This window comes from Halichoerus grypus, chromosome 2 (assembly GCF_964656455.1).
Source record: "Halichoerus grypus chromosome 2, mHalGry1.hap1.1, whole genome shotgun sequence".
Taxonomy (NCBI): Eukaryota; Metazoa; Chordata; class Mammalia; order Carnivora; family Phocidae; genus Halichoerus; species Halichoerus grypus.
In genome coordinates this window covers 11,755,097-11,773,304 of record NC_135713.1, presented here as the reverse complement: position 1 = coordinate 11,773,304, position 18,208 = coordinate 11,755,097, and the positions used below count along the sequence as shown (strand labels likewise).

General features: G+C 49.7%; 1 protein-coding gene across 2 annotated transcripts in view; it reads left to right on the top strand.

The window, feature by feature from the left end:
- ANKH (ANKH inorganic pyrophosphate transport regulator) overlaps positions 1 to 18,208 on the top strand; it is a 128,991-nt gene that overhangs the window by 91,438 nt on the left and 19,345 nt on the right. For both annotated transcript variants that reach the window (XM_078066582.1, XM_078066583.1), the window contains exons 5-8: positions 343 to 513; positions 2,340 to 2,474; positions 4,590 to 4,682; positions 9,028 to 9,123. In XM_078066582.1, coding sequence (XP_077922708.1) covers positions 343 to 513; positions 2,340 to 2,474; positions 4,590 to 4,682; positions 9,028 to 9,123 — 495 coding nt within the window. The remainder of the gene's footprint in view (positions 1 to 342; positions 514 to 2,339; positions 2,475 to 4,589; positions 4,683 to 9,027; positions 9,124 to 18,208) is intronic.

Below are 18,208 nucleotides of genomic sequence, written 5' to 3'. Positions count from 1 at the left end.
CTGCTCAGTGGGGAGCCTGCTTCTCCCCCTCCCCCTGCCGCTCCCCCTGCTTCTGCTCTCGCTCTCTCTCAAATAAATAAACAAAATCTTTTTTAAAAAAATAAAAGAATCTTAGAGGTGAATGTAGCAAAGTGATTGTGTGCTCTTCCCCTGAAGCCCAGACATCTGACCCTGAATTCTGTGAGGGCAGCATGGAGCCCCAGCCCCGGTTTCTGTTCTCCTCATCAGTGTCGAGGTTTTCACTCGGAGGTCTGTCTCATCAGGGTGCGAGAGGTGGGCAAGCACGTCCGTTGTCTGGTTCCGTCCTCCCCCCCGACTCATTCTTGTCTTCCCACCTTCCAGGTCGTGTTTGTCGCCATCTTACTGCACAGTCACCTGGAATGCAGAGAGCCTCTGCTCATCCCCATCCTGTCCTTGTACATGGGCGCCCTCGTGCGCTGCACCACCCTGTGCCTGGGCTACTACAAGAACATCCACGACATCATCCCCGACAGAAGCGGACCGGAGCTGGGGGTACGGCCTTCGAACACGCCCACGGCCCGTCTGTGCATCCGAGGGCAGTGGGGTTCTACCCCAGCCCTCCGTGAAATGGGAAACCTGAATAATAAGCACATGCCATAAGATGTTCAGCGCTAGGGCGTGTCCAGAGGCAGAGACCAGGTGGAGGTTTAATGGCCTCGGGAGACAGACGAGGTCTCAGAGGTCACTGTGCAGCCTCCTTATTTGCATATCGGGAGACTGAGTCATGGTGGGTCAGGTCAGGCTGAAGGGTAGATACGGCATTTTTGGTTCTTCGTACCCTATGTTGTGAAAAGCAAGTCATTCTATATATTAATCAACAAGTATTTGGGGCTCATGGTACCTTTAAACTCACATTTGGGTTATTCTTAAATTCACAGCAGGGCCCGAGGCTTTTTTGGTACTTTCTGTGCTGGCCAAACGCAGTTGCTCACTCGGGCACCTTCTGTGGACTGAGCAGAGCCTGTAGGCACCAGGGGTGGGACAGATGTAGGCACCAGGGGTGGGACAGGAGAGCTTAAAGTCTGGTCTCTGCCCTCAAGCAGCTGTGTTACACTCACCCGGTAGATGAGAGCAACACAGGAGCAACACTTAGACATGGGCCCCAGACAGCGCGCAGATCTGCCATGGGAGTGCAAGAGCCTCGAAGCTTGCAGAGGGAAGCCAGTGATGAGGTCTGAGAAGCTGCCCCCACTCCTGGAAGGCGGCAGAGTTTGGCCTGCGCCTCCAAAGTGGAGTCAGATACTAGCAGGGTATAATCCTCCCCGAGGAGCCCAAATACTTTTTCATCATAAGTGCAAACAGTATCTGACTTACGTATATGCTAATCTACCCCACCCTTCGGTACCAGACATCCCTGGGCTTGGTTTCCATCGAGCTGTGAGGCCCATACACACGATTCCGCGTAGCCCCGAATACGTCCCCATGCTCCACCCTCTGATCCCGCCCTTGAGCACAGGTTGCTCTTGGCATGTCAGAATAGTAATTGTATTGACCACTTAGCTCGATCCGAGGGCAGGCCGTCAGTAAAATCTGATCTAGTTGCTTCCGTCACTAGGACAACCACATCAAATTGGTCTTGATGGTAACAATCCATCTCTGAACATTGAGCCGCCAACCAGGGGAAATAAAAGTGGCTGGCATGGTTCCACGATGTAACTCTTAACCTCTGAAGAATCAAAACCAAAGTTAAATCATAAAAGCCAGGCTTGAAAGATTGCACACCTCTTTGCTTTGTAGAATTCTTAATAAATCACATTTTCTTAACCGTGCTTTTATTTTTATGCTTCTGAACGTTGACCTGACTTCTGTCAAAGCTTTGAGAATAAGAACCTTGGTAGTAGATTTATACCCAAATAATTAGGCACATTTGTGACCTGACTGGTTACAAAAATAAATTACAATTTTTTTTTCTTTTTTTTTTACTTCTGAGAGTTAACCTCTTACTGACATGGCTTCTAGCCAGTCAGTTTGGTGATTTAAACAAAAACCAATTTCCAGCCTGTTTCCCAGGCCATGGAATTGGGTTCTGCCTGGCTTAGAGCTGCCCTGCTTGGAAAACAGTGATTTCGATCCATCAAACTTAAATGTGTGTTTTGATTTTGCGGTAACTTGCCAACCGTCTGAGTTAATTTCTAATAACACTGTACGGTTTATTTTAATTCAGATTGGCTTGGCTACAGAGGCTTTTCCTTATATTATTTTTAAGTACAATGAATTGACTCATTATTGACATCAAAAGGGAAAGCTTCGGCTCCAAACTGTTTTTTCTGTTCTGCTTCTAAAACTCAGTAAATTTTTATTCCCATTTCTTGACGCAGGGAGATGCGACCATAAGAAAGATGCTGAGCTTCTGGTGGCCCCTGGCCCTCATCTTGGCTACACAGAGAATCAGCAGGCCTATTGTCAACCTCTTTGTTTCCCGGGACCTTGGTGGCAGTTCTGCCGCTACTGAGGTAGGGCGGTTTCTGGGGATGGGGGCCCCTGCGGTCACTTTGTGAAGAAGGGGGGGCGGGGAGGTGGATACAGACCCGTTTGCGAATCGTCCGGAGAGCTCAGGTAGTTCCGTGGTATCTAATTATGGGGCCCGTTCACACTCAGGAGCCATGAGGATCCTAGAATCACGTAACTGTTTACTTTCATGAGTACGGAAGAAAACGTCTCCTTCATTCTTCTCGTTGACCAGATCTGAGACAAGGGCACAAGGTTAGGGGCGCAAAACTAGCAAGAAGGCGGGCTGGTAGTAGGATCCAGATTTGTCTGACTCCCACCCAGTGGCCTTTCAGTTTTGCTGTGGAGTTAGCATGATGCCTTACTGTGGTGACAGAACCGCACAGACTCTGCCACGCAGCCGCAGACGTGACCAGGCCCAGGCCGTGAGGCCCAGTGCCCCCATTCTGACCCAGCCCACTCTCACCTGTTCCTGCCCTGCCTTCCTGCACGTACGCCCCCCGCCCACCCGGCCCATCATGGCTCTGTGTGCTCCTTGGCAATCTGCCCTCCCCCCAAACGAGGATCTCCATTATTTACTCACTCACAACTCGAGAAATTTATCTGGAAACTGGCAGCTACTCCAAAGAGTTGAATCATTTTTTCCATCTTTCAAGTATGGTATGAACAAATAGAATTACTTCATTTGTCTCCTCCTCTGCTGCCCTCTGGAGAATTGATTCTGTCTCTGGAACTGCTGATCCTTCAGGAAGGCTCGTGGCCGCTCATTAGGGCCTTCTCTTTCCACGTCGCCCTTGAATGCGGTGTCAGCATGTCTCCAGCCTGGGATCTCCTGCCAGTTTCCATGTCCTGGGAAGCAGCTCATGTAGGCTTGGAAAGAGAAGCACATAAATCACAAGCAGGATGCTTTCTCCTGCCTCAGTTTGTTCCTGGATTTTGTGTCTTGGATCCCGAAGGTCATCTTAGGTGGCTCTTGTAACCCAACAGCTTTCTTAGTTAATGACATCAGTTTCAGTTGCTCAGGAAGAAAGTATGTGACCCCCATCACTTGTGTGCTGGAATTCCATCTTCCCGTTAAAAAAAAAAAAGAAAAGAAAAACAAGGTAAATGATGAGTAGAGTTATTTCTAAAATGACCTCAGTGGCGTAGAGGCTCAGCACAGAGGGTGCAGGACAGATATGTATTGAGCATCTACTCCGTGTCTGCCATTTATGCAAATTTCATGGACTCCCAGCAAACCTGTGTGATGGATCTCATTAATCCCAGAGTTCTGCTGGAGGAACAGAAAGGGAGGTCTGAGAGGGTCCCTGCTTCACCCAGCTGGAAGGCGACCAAGGGGAGGTTTGCCTTGGGCCCACACAGCAGGGTCCTCACCCAGCTGGGGGCTTACCTCATGTTCCAGGCATCACTGTTATGTTAATTAAAATAGATGAAGCCTATACTTCTCCTTTCCTAGCTAGTTAGAGTTGAACTCTGCCAAAATGTGGGGTTTGATGCTTTGTTTTCATACTACTTCCTTTTCATTCACATAAAAAGAGAAACTCTCAATTTCATGGAAGAACAGGTTTGGTTTCCGTAAGAAATATTTATTTAGTTTCTTAAGTTAAAAATCAAAATTGGGCTCTCCTGGCTGGACAGATTGAAAGTGGGTTGAATCAGAAAGAGAGCACCAGAAAGCCACCAACAAGCGCATACCACCAGCCACCCAGAAGGACAGGGAGGAGGCGTAGATGTGGACCCTGCCCAAAGACTATCTGGAGAGCAGGAAGGGCTCAAAGTCACATTTCGTGCCGCCAGAATTGGGCTAGACTGGAGGGCTCCGTTTGGCTCAGTGGAAAGAACAAAGACCCTTGGTCTGGTGGGCCTGGGTTCAGATCGTAGCTTGTCGAGCCAGCGCGCAGGCTCACGCGTCCCACTCCCATCCGTGGTGACAGTGGAGCACCTGCCCCTCCCCACTCCCCCAGGCCGTCCTGTGGCGGCCAGTGCTTGTCACCCAGTGGGGAGTGATCCATCTGCGGTGGCCGCCCCGGAGACAGCTCCCTCTGCCCCGTGGCAAGAGCAGCTACCTGACATGCTCTCTGGGACGCCAACACTAACTCTGCTGCTTCTTTCTCTTGGAGGCGGTGGCAATCTTGACAGCCACGTACCCTGTGGGTCACATGCCATATGGCTGGCTGACGGAAATCCGTGCTGTCTACCCGGCTTTTGACAAGGTGAGAACCTGGATGGTGCGGTGTCTGAAACGCTCTCTTTAAAATTAGCCTTTGATAGACAGGCGTCTCCGATGAGGAACGCTCTGATACTCCCCGGTCTCACCTCCCTCTGTAAGGTGAACGTGGTGTGTGTGGGGGGGGGGAGAGGGGGTGTCAAACGTAATTGTGGAATATTTCCCTCAGAAAATAACAGAGGTAACGAAGCTTACCTTGATGCCAATTCTCTAATGCTCTCCAAACTCTATTCACTTTTAGGTTATCCTATTGAGAAATTATTAAATTTTTTGCAAAGGGGAAAATGTACTCTCAAAAAAGTTTATTACATTGAATTTTGTTTCCGTGGTTTTTTTTTTTTAATTAAATAAATGGTTTGCTGACCTCATAGCAGATATGAAGGTACAGACAGGATGGTGCACTTGAGCTCCTAAGCTTCTGGATGGATCTCTTTCGGTATATTCAGTGTCCATGCACCCCGAAGCTGTCCATGCAGCCGGCCTGGGTCCAGGTTGCTTTGGATGTGGTGGACTTATTCCAGCTGAAAGCCTCTGTTAACAGCAGCTCTGTCCTCCCACAGCTGCTGGAACAGCCCAGGCAGGCACACACCCTTCAGACTGGTAGCCTGGGTCGGGACTGTCCTACCAGTCACTGAATTAATGTCTATTTCATTAAAGCTTAATGACTTGAACCTGTAAACATTTATAGCAAAACATAACCCCCAGAGATAGTATACAGTTTTTTTAAGAATTATTTATTTATTTGAGAGAGAGAGAGAGCAAGCAGGGGGCAGGGGCTGAGGGAGAGGGAGAGAGAAACTCAAGCAGACTCCACACTGAGCCCCGAGCCCGACAGCGGGGCTCGAGTTCACAAGCCTGAGATCATGACCTGAGCCGAAACCAAGAGTCAGACGCTTAACCAATTGTGCCACCTGGTGCCCCTGTACAATGTTTTAAAATTAAAAATAGGGAGGCGCCTGGGTGGCTCAGTCAGTTAAACGTCTGCCTTCGGCTCAGGTCGTGATCTCAGGGTCCTGGGATCGAGTCCTGCGTTGGGCTCCCTGCTCAGAGGGGAGCCTGCTTCTCCCTCTCCCTCTGCCCCTCCCTGCTGCTTGTGCTCTCTCTCAAATAAATAAATAAAATCTTTTAAAAAATAAAATAAAATGAGATGAAAAATAAGAAAGCGCACAACCTGCCCTTGGACCTTTAACAGCAACTCCTTTGCCTTGAATTTCTATAGAACCAGCTCGGAGCCATTGCTGATACCATTTTATCTGATCCCAACAAGAGCCCTGGGATGTGAGGAGAGGAGGCCTCTCTGCTAGGGGCCCCAGCAGATGAGCTCTGGCAGCTCGGACAGAGTGGGTTCTGGCTGGCTAAGGCTGGCCTGCCTCCTCTCCCCCCCACTGCCAGACTCGCATCAGCAGAGGAAACCCTGGGAAGGCACACAAAGCAAGGCCCAGCCGCAGGCTGTAAGCTTAGCTCTCTCTTTCACATGGCCTCCAGCTTCTCAAATGTGTAGTTGTTTGTGGGCTTCTGGAAGGGGGCACGACCTGCGGAGTGGAGCCCCAGAAAGGTTTCCTCTCCACCTCGCGCTCTGACCCAGGGCACTCCCCAGGCATCTCTGACAGGGATGAGGGGGTGCAGACTCAAGTCTGGAAAGATAGCCTCCACTATGGGTCCACCTCCTTCTCTGTGGTCCACCAGCGGACTCGTGCATGCATGCACACGCGCACACACACCTCTGCTCACACATCCCCATCCGTGATGTCCTTCCACCCTGCACAGCCCCCACGCTGTTCTTCCTGTCACTATCACCTGCCTCTTGTCCCATCCCATACTCAGCTGTGAAGGGCAGCTCACTTTTCAGGGATTCCCGCCATGCTGCCCAGCATGCCATAGGGCCATGGTGTTGCCCAGAGCTCTTAACTGGTTGTAGAACTTCCCCCAATTGACTATTAGTTGGACCCACTACCTATTTCAAACATCAGCATCTTGCAACATCAGGATGCAGAGCATCCCCTAAAAAATGCTCAGGATGTTGAGAGCAAACTTTGAGAAGGCATGAGTGGCTTGCAGGAGATTTTTCTCCGTGCAGTCCCTGTTTGCATGAGTTTAATCCAGTCTATTGACAGACATCGCTATTTTCCTTTTAAGGAACAGGCGTATAGAAGTAAATCCTAGAAAACCAAGATGGATGTAAGTCTTCTTGCTAAATTTCTAGCTCTTGGAGAATCAGATTATATAATAAAACTTGAGGAGAACAGCAGGTACTAAAGTATTAGAACATCTTGGCTGGGAAAGTCTCATCTGGAATTTTTTTGGCTACCTTGAAATAATACAGCTTAACAACACAACACTATGCAGTTTCACTAGGAGCGTCCAAGAAAAACTTGGTTTTGTTCGTGATCACAGATGTTAGGTGCTGTGAAAAAATCCCTTTAACGAGCGTACCTCTCGCCAGCAACTGGAGTTACTCAGAATCCTTTTGGAGCCTCCCTCATTGTTTCCAGGCATTCCAGAGAGCTCCTCCAAGCAGTCCGTGTGAATGCCGTCTATTCACCCAAATCTGAGACACCTCTGTGTGGACTTGCAGAATTTGCTGCATTGACAATTGAAATCCTTAGCCTCTTTGTGCGTTCCAGAATAAGAGATTTAACATTTCTTGCATAACTTCTGATGGCTCTCACTAAATATCAACTGGGAGCGTTTTCCACTCGTACAAAATCTCTCCGACGTTCAGTTATCATCTGAGAAAGAGTCTTGTTTCTAAACGGATTGGGCAAACAAAGCAAAACACAGATGCCAATCTAATGATACGTGCTAGTTTATTCCAACCTTGCTGGCAGAAATATGTGCTCTTTTCAAAATGAAAGCACACCTGAAGGCTCTCTGGCGCCCTGCTGTCCCACAGGGGTGACACGGGTGACGCCCCACGGTCCCACCAGGGGTGACACGGGTGACGCCCCGCGGTCCCACCAGGGGTGACACGGGTGATACCCGCGGTCCCACCAGGGGTGACATGGGTGACGCCCCGCTGCCCCCCAGGGGTGACATGAGTGCTTTGAGTTTGCCTGATTCTTCGGGGTGAGCCCCCCCCCCGGGCGCCTCTCTCGAAGATCCCCCAGGGTAGGAGAGATGGAGAGATCCTCCCACTGTGACTTGCACTTCGCTGTGGCAGCAAAATCTGTTATTCAGAAAAGCAGATCTACTTTAGAGGCTGAAATTAGGAAAACATAGGCTCAACCAGACGTTTGTGCTGGCCGTATCACGGGGAAGGGATTTGAGAGATCACCGCAGCCCCCAAAGTAAAGGAACCATCAAAAGCTCTTTTCCAAGTGGAACCTGTCATCGCTCTGCCCGTGTGTCCTTCATTCAGCTAGACGCGAGCCAGGTGCTCGGGGACTGATTTGGATCAGTCTGGGACTGATTGGATCCGTACGGAGGCAAGGGCTTCTTTTCTCCGCTGGTTTTCATAGTGAGGGGACAGGTGATGGGCATACTTAGCAGTGGCGCTGGGATGGTCTCAGGAAGCCTCGGGAATATGCAAGAGGACATTTGAGCTCTCTGCTGTCTTGGCTTAAAATTAAGTGTAACAGAGAGGGGCACCTTCTCTACTCAAGAAAGATCGTGCTACGTTGCAGGAGTGAAAGAGTAGGGTGAGGTGCACAGCCCTGTATTTCAGAGAGCCAGTGCGCCCCTCACACGCTTCCATGCGTGCCCCCTGAATACATCCGCACCTCCAGAGAGCTCTGGGGTCGCCCGGCATTCCAAGAAGCGGGGCCCCAGGGCAATTTGGAGTAAAAGATCAGAGAGGCTTTAAGAAACAGATGGGCTGTGCACAGTAACGTGCCCTCAAGACGGGGGTTTTGAAAATCAGAAGACTCAGCAGGACAAGGAGGGACAAAAGCACAGTAACGGGAAAGCACCGAGTATGTTAGGGGAAAAGCAAGAGCTTCCGTCTGGAATGTGAGGGGAGGAGGGTGCGGCAGGGTCAGCAGGGCCGAGAATGCCCACTCGCGCTCGCGGTCCGCTGGTGGGTAGGACAGGGCCCCGAAAGGGGGCAGGGCTGTGGCTTCGCGGAGCTGCCAAGTGACCAGGAGGGGCCACACTAGGACTAGGCTGGGTGGGGGCCCAGCGCCAAGGGGAGCACACATTCAGGACACCCTGCCCGGTGTTGCAGCCACCGCTCCCTCTGGTTCATGTTCACGTCCAGCAACCTGACAGCCGTCCTCCCAGCTGTCAGGTGACATCCGTACCTCCGACACATCAAATAAAGCCGAAGCAGGACGCTCCTCACGTGGCACGTGTGGCCAGCCAAGGATAACCACTGTCCTCCTCTTTCCTGCTAGAATAACCCCAGCAATAAACTGGTGAGCACAAGCAACACGGTGACCGCAGCCCACATCAAGAAGTTCACGTTTGTCTGCATGGCCCTATCGCTCACGGTAAGGGGAGACCAACATCACCAGCCCCTCTGGTGGTGTTTTTGGAAAGGGGGGAAATGGCCGTTCTAAAGGGAGGAGGGCTGTATTCCATACCGTGAGGTTATACGGAATTAATTAACAACCCAAAATATGAACAGTAGTTCCTTAGGCAGGTCGTTGAATCTAGGAATAAACGGTAGACTTCCAGCATGTCCAGGGACTTCTAACACGCTAAAGGAAAGGCTGAGTTTGCCTTTCATTTTAATAATACTCTTGTCTTACTGAATAACTTCTGACCCCTTTTTAAACATCCAAAGTCAAGGGTATAAACATCCCTGTCCCTCTCCCAAATTGAGGTGGGTGTTACTTCAGTTAACCCCAGTACAGGTTCCCTTCCCCATCACACGTACCCTGCTGCCGTGTCCTGTCTGCTTACCCATCATTCGCTGCGTACTTATCAAGCACCTACCAGATCCCAGGCCCTGTGCCATCCTCACGAGTACAGCTGTGGACCCCCGCGGATAGCACCGCGCTCTGTGCACGGCCTAAATAAACAGCACACGTCCTCCCTCTATCAACCCCCATGGGTAATTTCAGTGTAAAAGATACTGTTCAAAAAACGTGGAAAAAATACGTACATGGTGTATAACCCAAAGCACATGGTATATAACTTAAGATGGTTTATAGTAGCAAAAACAGAAAAGCACATTTATAAACAAACTTACATTGTGGACTATGCCCTTTGAGTTCTAAAGATGGAGATGACAAGGAGGTAAAAAGAAATGCAGGTCTTTTTTTTTTTTTTTAAGATTTTATTTATTTAGAGCGTGCTGGAGGGTCGGGGGGTGGGGGGGCAGAGAGAGAAAATACCAGACTCCGGCTGAGCGTGGCATCTGATGACATAGGGCTCGATCTCACGACTCTGAGATCATGACCTGAGCTGAAATCAAGAGTCGGGATGCCCAATCAACTGAGCGACCCAGGGGCCCCGAAATGCAGGTCTTTTGAACCCAGTTCAGTCTTCTTGTTTGTTGTTGGGCTCCGTAGTTCCTCTTAAGTCCTGCAGAAATTCTCCGTTTATAAAGTACAAGTATGTTCCGGAAATCCCAGGGGTGCTCTGCTCTCGTCATCGATGACCAGGGCTGAAGGGCTGGTTACACTGATGACAGGCACACGGTGATTCTAGCCCCTCTTCCCATCATCACAAGAACCACTGGCTTGATGAGCCCTGATAGTGGTCCTTATAATGGAGCCCTAACCACGTTTTAAACCTTTGATGGATATTTTTACAAAGCCCACAGCTTAATCTTTGCTCCGCGGATCCCACACCTGACTAGATTGTTAACAAGGGCAACACGAGACTAATAGCCTGTCACGTCGCGCATCGTGACCTTGTGTCCTCAGCGGCCCCTTCACCCCAGCCTGCCCCTCCTGCCAGTCCGTCCCTCCTGACTCTGGGGGAGGGGGCGCGGGGAGGGGTGTCAGGAGCATCTTCCAGTGCCACGTCACCGAGGAGGAATTTCCGATAGCACGCCTGTGTAGTTGGGACACGTTACTCCAGGCAACCCTGCTCCCCTATTTGTGTTCTTCCTCTATGGTGTGCAAGTTTTTCCATAGTTCCCTAAAATATTAGGAAAACAGTCAGCAACCTTGAAACTGTTTAAAAGAGTATTTTAGAGAAAGCTGAGAAAGTTTCTATTCCAGGAACAGACCTCAGCTTTTGGAGACGATAGGAAATGATTGGAAGTCAAAAGTTGAGTTGACTCAGATTCCAGGTTCTGTGACTTGGACCTCATCCCTTGCTGGACGCCAGAAGCTTTTGGTTGTCACTGGCTCTGTGATCTGGGTCTGACCTCCTCTGTCTCCTCTCACTCCAGTTAAACGTCTTCCCCCGGCTACCGTTGAGTCGGATGGAGAACTTCACCAGCCTGGGTTTAAGGCTGTTCCTTCTCTCGTTCGGTGTGCGGGCAATAACCTATCCCTCTGAGACCAGCAACTGATTTACTTTGAAATGGGGATGATTTAGAAAAATGCTTAGATTTCCCATGTAAAAGTTTTGTTTATTTCATTATTCTAATCCCGTCCTCCTTCCCGTAACTGAAGTATGTCAGGGTAGATTTCCCCCATAGAAATGGAGACTCAGAGTCCTTCGTTGGGAAGAAACTTGGAGACAAGTGAGTCAAAACCCTTTATTTCTTAGAAAGGGAAAAGACTCAGAGAGGATCAGTGAGTCGCCCGGGCACCTGTCATAGAACCTGCCAGAAGCCAGCCTTCCAGGCCCACTCTCTAGGCCCTTTTGTCCAAACTGTGAAGCTTCCAGAGCGAGTAGGAACAGCTGTCTGGCCCTGAGCCTCCAGACGTGGGCGCCATGCTTTGAAGCGGCAGTTTCTTTAACACTAAAAACAGTAGTATTTGAGTTTGCAGCTAATGAAGTGTCTCACATACGTTCTCCTTACAGTGATTCAGTTGGTCCAACATCTTGGCTATAGGAATTGTCCTTAAAAGATATAGGAAAAAAGTAAGCAACTTATTTTTTAAGATTTTATTTATTTATTTGATAGGGAGAGAAAGAAAGACCACAAGCAGGCGAAGTAGCAGGCAGAGAGAAAGCAAGGAGCCCGATGTGGGGCTCGATCCCAGGACCCTGGGATCATGACCTGAGCCGAAGGCTGTCGCTTAACCAACTGAGCCACCCAGATGCCCCAATAAGCAACTTTTTTTTTAAGATTTTATTTATTTATTTGAGAGAAAGCATCAGAGAGAGCTCGGGCAGGGGGAGGGGGAGCAGCAGAGGGAGAGGGAGAAGCAGGCTCCCGCTGAGCAGGGAACCCGACCAGAGGCTCGAACCCAGGACCCTGGGATCATGACCTGAGCCGAAGGCAGACGCTTCACCGTCCACCCAGGAGCCCCTGTAAAGGACTTTTTTAAATTGGAGTATAATTGACACACAATGTTACATTAGTTTCCGGTGTAGGGTTTGTTTCTGGTTTTTCTTTCCTAAATTAAATGTTAAGCGGTCACTATGATGTGTACATTCCTTTTTGCAGCACTGTCTGTGTTCAGTCTTCACATCTGTTGCTCCTCCTTGTAGGCTCTGAAGTGCCCATGTCAGGGTGTGTGGGGCAGCCACCTTCTACCCCAGGGCCAAGCAGCCTGTCTGACCCAGAAGGTGCACAATAAACCGCCACTTAAGACTAAACTCTGAGTCAGAAAACCACCGATGGCACCCACCCCGGTGAGCGACAGTCTCCGTTCTTATACTCAGTGTATCCTACTTTTAACGCTTTTAAGAGGCTCTTTCCTCTCAGGTCCATTTTTGTTTTTTTAACTTTAAAACTTAGCGTCAGGGAATTAATGTCGCAGAGGCCATTGAAACACTCAAGAGCAGCACACGTTGTGTTTATTCGAGTGGATGATATTACATACAAACTCTGAGCTTTCTGATGGTTCTAGAACTTTCTGTGGGTCACCTAGAATTAAAGCGCTTTCCAGAGCTCCATTTCTTGGGGCATGCCAGCTCTTCCCCTCGGGTCTTCGAGAAGAGCTGACCCCATTGATTCCACAGACACTCGGTGACCCAGGGATGCTGACTGCTTTTCAAAAGAAGGTGTGTACTGTCTAGAACAAAAAAAATCCATCTTTCCATCAGAATGGGCTCACTCTTCAGGCCCTGATATTTTGGGGTCAACATCCACCTTGGCCTGTGAAAAATACAGCTGTATCACTTTTGACAGTTAATAGGAGACTAATATTCCAGTATGCTACAATGCACATAGTTCTTCACTCCCTAGTACAGATTTTCAATGTAAATTCAGAGTATCTATCCTACTCCAAAAGTGGGTTCTGCCTCATGCTCTTATCCAGGAGTTTTCCTTTAAGAAAGTCAGCACATGTCCACGAAGATGGATTGAGGAGGTGGGTAGAGTCGAAAGGGACAAGTATTCTGGAAGCATCTTCCTTTCAGTCCCTCAGAGCTGCCTTCAGGAAGAAGTGCTGATGGGCGCCATGTGACAGCAGGGAGGGTGAGGAAAGGGGGAGCTTTAGTCCATCCAAAAGATGAGCTGCAAAATGGTAGAACTGTCCGATCAAAAGGGATCCCCTCGGTGGCGGCAAAGGAGTAGACGTGACGCAAACCATGTTAGCAAGGTGACTGCGAACTGCCAAGCTGCTCTTTGGGGCAAAGGAACACACGGCTCGAAAACATACGCAGTTTAAGGCCATTTGGAAGAAGGGCTTTGGATAGTGTGCTGCATTGTGAGAGCTTGTGGCTCGGTGGCCCCGCAGGGGAGGGGACATGGCAGAGCGGCCATCAGCCACGCCGGGGGCAGGGCCGCCAACAGCAGGGCTGAGCCGGTGCTGGGGTCCGAACAAATGGCTGCTTTTGCCCTGAACCTTCTGCTAGAGCCATGGGTCTCCTTGGCTCATGTGACTGATTGTGAAGCCCGGTGATAACCACCGTGTCCTAAGGGCTGTTTCTCTAGCAGAAAACCGTGGGGAACACAAGCTGAGGGTGGTGGTGACGAGCTTGCAGTCAGGAAGCAGGAACAGCGTTCCTTCCTCTTGGGGAAAGGCACTGGTAATACTAACCTTGCAGAAACTCGGCTCTTGTTAGCTAGCCCCTCTAGATTTACCGTGATTCCTTCCCGGATTCTAGATTTGGGGGTAAAATAGGAACCACTAACCAGGGGAGGATGTGTCTTCTCAACAGTCCTTTTGATGAGGAAGAAGTGTCCCAAAACGATAATGGACCTTCGATTCCTGGGTGCTAGGCCAGGTTGGTGAAAGCCAGTGGATTGGCTTGCTAAAGTTACCAAACTGCCAATCTACCCCAAACGTTTGTTTTTTTTAAACTATTTCTACAGTCCATAGCAAATCAAATTAAATGGGGAAGTCTTAACATCGTTGGGTGATTTTAGTTGACCAATTTCTATTTTGACTTCACAATAGCATTTTAAGAACATTTGGTATTTTCTTAAACTCCTTTCTGCTCTAGTTTTGGGGCGCTGGTGCCAAGAGGGCAGCCTCTCTGCTGCAAGAGAGCTGGAGAAAAATCCATGCAAAGCACAGGCTTGGCTGTGCTGAGGCTCCCCAACCCCCTTTTGACAAAATGGAAATGGGCATCCGTCCAGATGGATCTTGGCAGGCAGAGCTAACAGGGTACTTTTGTGCAGTGAACAACCTACACAGTCATACCCAGCATCCTTTGAACCCAGGGAAAGACAGGAGGGGAAGATGGAGGACTGCAGGCCAGAAGGAGAAGGGGGAGAGACTATGGGTCAGAAAAAGAACGGAGAGGTTGAGAGTCAAGGCAAAATGGAACGGAGGCAAAGGTGGGGGGACATAGGCAGGTAGGGAAGCTGTGAAGGCCCCCGAGACACCTGGAGCCCTCACAGCCCTCCGGGGCCCTGCCTGTCCTTCCAGTACAAATTACTGTAAGTTTTAGAAGAGTTAAAAAGACAAGTTTTTAAGAAATCAGTAAGTCGGACAGATGGTCAGTTGGCCAATTAGGCTCTTCCACCGGTTGATTTTTGGTGGGCTGGCCTATTTCAGGAAGGCAGTATGGAGTGAGCGTCTCCCTAGGCTTCTCCGGAGTTGGCTTTGGGACCCAGATTCAGATCCTGCCGAGGTCATGGGACTGTGCTGGGGTCTCCAGAGTATATCCCACTGGCCTCCCTCATCTTCAGCAAATGGAGGCTGCTTGGTGGGGGGGGGGGGGGGGGTTTGCCATCACTTAACGCAGGCAAAGAGGGCTGCCACCAGGTGCCAGCAGACTGCACCGCCTCACACAGTAGGGCCCCAAGGATGTCTGAGGCCAGGGGCTGTTACCACTGAAGAATCTGCTTCTTTGTAAAAAGTTAAAATAGGTTTTTACTCCAGATCCTCCTGAGCTTTGCTTTTTGACATCAAAGGGTAGTAAAAAGGGAAAGTGTGAAATCTGCCCTCAACCCTGAATCGTCTGTTCCAAACTCTTATGGCTTGAATTGTGTCCACCAAAAATTGCTATATTGAAGTCCTACCCCCCAGTCCCTCAGAATGTGGAAATAGGTCTTATCTGGAAATAGGGTTAAGATGCAGGCCCAGTAGGTAAGTAAGGGGGGTAAGGGGACCCTAATTCAGTAGGACTGCTGGTCTGACCAGAGGGAAATCCAGACCATGTGGTGCCCCCGGAAGCCAGGACAGGCCTGGAGCCGACCGTCCACAGAGGCGGCAGAGGGAGCTCGGCGCCGCCCCCCACCTCCAGGCCTGGGAGGCCAGAACCTCCATCTGCCCTAAGCCTCCCGGTTTGGGGGTACTTTGTTATGGCAGCCCTCACACACTCACACCCCGTTGTTTCTGAAAGAAAGAATCCTCCTGTAGTCACTTAAGGCCACATGGATTGATCAGCCAAACGTAATGATTCTACTACTTGTTTTCTTTTTAAATTCTCCACTTAACTGTTTCCACAAGACATCTCTATTCTTTTATTTCCAGATTCTCCATGTAAGAATCTGAGTAGAGGATTTGCCTAGAAATATTTTTCTTGGGGACAGGACTGTCCCCAGATTGATGTGATTAATTATATCTCTGCTGACGTGGGTTTTTTGGGGTTTGGGGGGCGGGGTGGTCTTGGCATCCTGGCGTCCAATAGAAGCAGCCGTGTTCGATTTAGGTTACTTTGCTTTTTGGCTTTGCTCTGCTTTCCACTAATTGAATAACCTAGTGCATCTGAACCAGGCCCCCCGTCACTAACACTGAAAAGCCAAAACACATTCCCAATTTTCAGGGAGCAAATTCAGTTGCTCGTATTCTAGCCAGTTGTATTTATTCCCCCAAATTGTCTCAGACCCTTGATACTTCTACTTCTTCCCCGTTGGACCTTATAAATGGTACCTGATTTGGCACAAAATGATACAAATTACTTAGTTTTGGTTTACCGTGTCAGTACACACCTGTGTTCTGCGGAGAGCACGTGCCGGTAAGATGCCGTAGTCCCCACCCGGGGCTGCTGCAGAGTCCCCATCGGCCCGGGGATCCTGCACATGCAGAGTGCTGCCAGCACACCCCACGTCCCCGGGGTGGTTCCCAGGCTCCCCCAAGGCTCATCTGGCGCAAAAGCCCATTGGTCAGAGAGGACAGTCACGAGCTATTGCTCCAGCAATGGCAAAGTAACCCGGTGGGGATTAATTCACAAACTTTCAGGAGTCCTATTTTATGACTTTCTGTGGCTCTTTGTTAAGTGGTCTTTATTAGTCTCTGCTTAAAGTCAGAACCAGTGTGGAGAGCATTTTTCTTCTTATCCGGTGGGCACATGACAGTGCGTAGGACTGAGGCATCACTCGATGGCACACGTAGTCCAGACCCTCCCAATAACAATTCCCCATAAGATGCATGGACAGAACGAGGCTGATGTCCGTGGCTTGTCGATTTTCTGATTGCAGCGCAAGCTCACATACCCCCAGGTGCGAGGGGCTCTGGACATGTGCATGTTCCTGTTGGCCCGAAACTCTTGGTGTCCTCTTGATTTACATGGGTAGGATACGTAGAGAGTCAGCAAAGCCCGTGGGAAATATCTCCATGATCTCAAAGAACACCACGTACATGTATGTACGCCAAGCAGTGTGTGCAATGAGCACATCGAGGACATTAAACACTAATTTGTATGTTAAATGGTCATTTTGTGTGCTTAATGAAGCCGGAGACCATTGGACCCAGGAACAAAGGAGAACAGTCAAAAAACACTCAGGTTACACAGGTATTTCAGGGCTTTGCCTCTCCCCGCACGTAGGTGTCCCCTGCCCCTGGAGGTGGACTTGGAAAGTGACCTGGAAAGTGAAGTCGCTTTCAGCAAATGATAGACGACCTTTGCTCAGAACCTTCTGTATTCGCTATGAAAGGCTGTATTACTGCATTTCCAGCTCTAGGTCGGACACAGGGAAGTGCACCTGACTTGCGCCACGAGATTATTCTCCGCATCCCTTCATACATACCTTCTGAGCCCAGGGCAGCCCTCAGAGAAGCACCATGTGATGCTGGGGAAAAGCTCAGGTGGCAAATACTAGTGTCTGAAAAAGCTCCTCACCGTCGATTAGGTGCCACATGGTTTTCAAGGGCCTGTCTTTCATCCTCCCTAAGAGATGGCTCTTAACTGATGTGGCTTGGAGAACGGATTGGCCCTCACCAAAACAAAAGAAAAACAAGACCTTTCCAGAAAACCGTGGTGCACTCGCCAGAGCCAGCGCCTCAGACCTCGGGAGGGGCTCAGAGGCAGGGCTGCTCGTTGCACCAAATGGCCCTGGGGCCGAGCTAGAGGGATTTACCTCCAGCTTGAATTCAGTGCCACAGAGTGTGGTGTTTACCGATGTGGCCCTGAGGTCCCAGGGCCTGGGGTCAAACCCTGGCTCCTTCGTGCACCTGCTGGGTGGCTTTGGAAAGGTCATCTAAAGCTAAGCCGCAACTTCACTAGCTGCCAGACAGGCATGATAAAAAAACACCCACCTTTTAAGACCTTTCAAAGGGATAGCAGCTTATCATGGCGTCAGACATGCTCTAAGCAAAGAATGCCGGCTCCCGTGATCAGGAAGTCCCCAAGCACATGGGATTCCACGGGAAGATAAGATGTCTGCATATGTAAACAGACAGCTGTTGTGGTACACATTGGATGCCAACGAATAAATCTGTGAATTTTTCTAGTTTTATTAATATATCCTTCCAAATTTCTGTGGGATTTTTTTTTTTTTTGGTGTTTTGAAAAAAATCGGCATCTTGATAGATTTATGTGTATCTTCTATAGAAGGACCTGATGCATACACAAGACATATAATGTGTGCACCGTTTTTCTCCCTGAGGCTTGGGAAAGCTCTTCAGACGTCCCACCACACCCTCCTGTCTGTAGGCTCCAGTGCGGGGTACAGACAGGGCTCCCTCCAGCCTCCGGCCGTCTTGCTAGCTCAGAAATGTCAGTCACCCACAATCGGCCGTGAGCCCAGAGAGAGAAATCGATCCCTGGAGGTCCCTGGCTCTGGGACCTCCCCCCCTTTCCCCGGCTCTCACATGACGAGGACACTTTGATGGCTATTAGGACCCACCCAGACATTCCCAGGTCATCTTATCTCAAGATCCATAATTT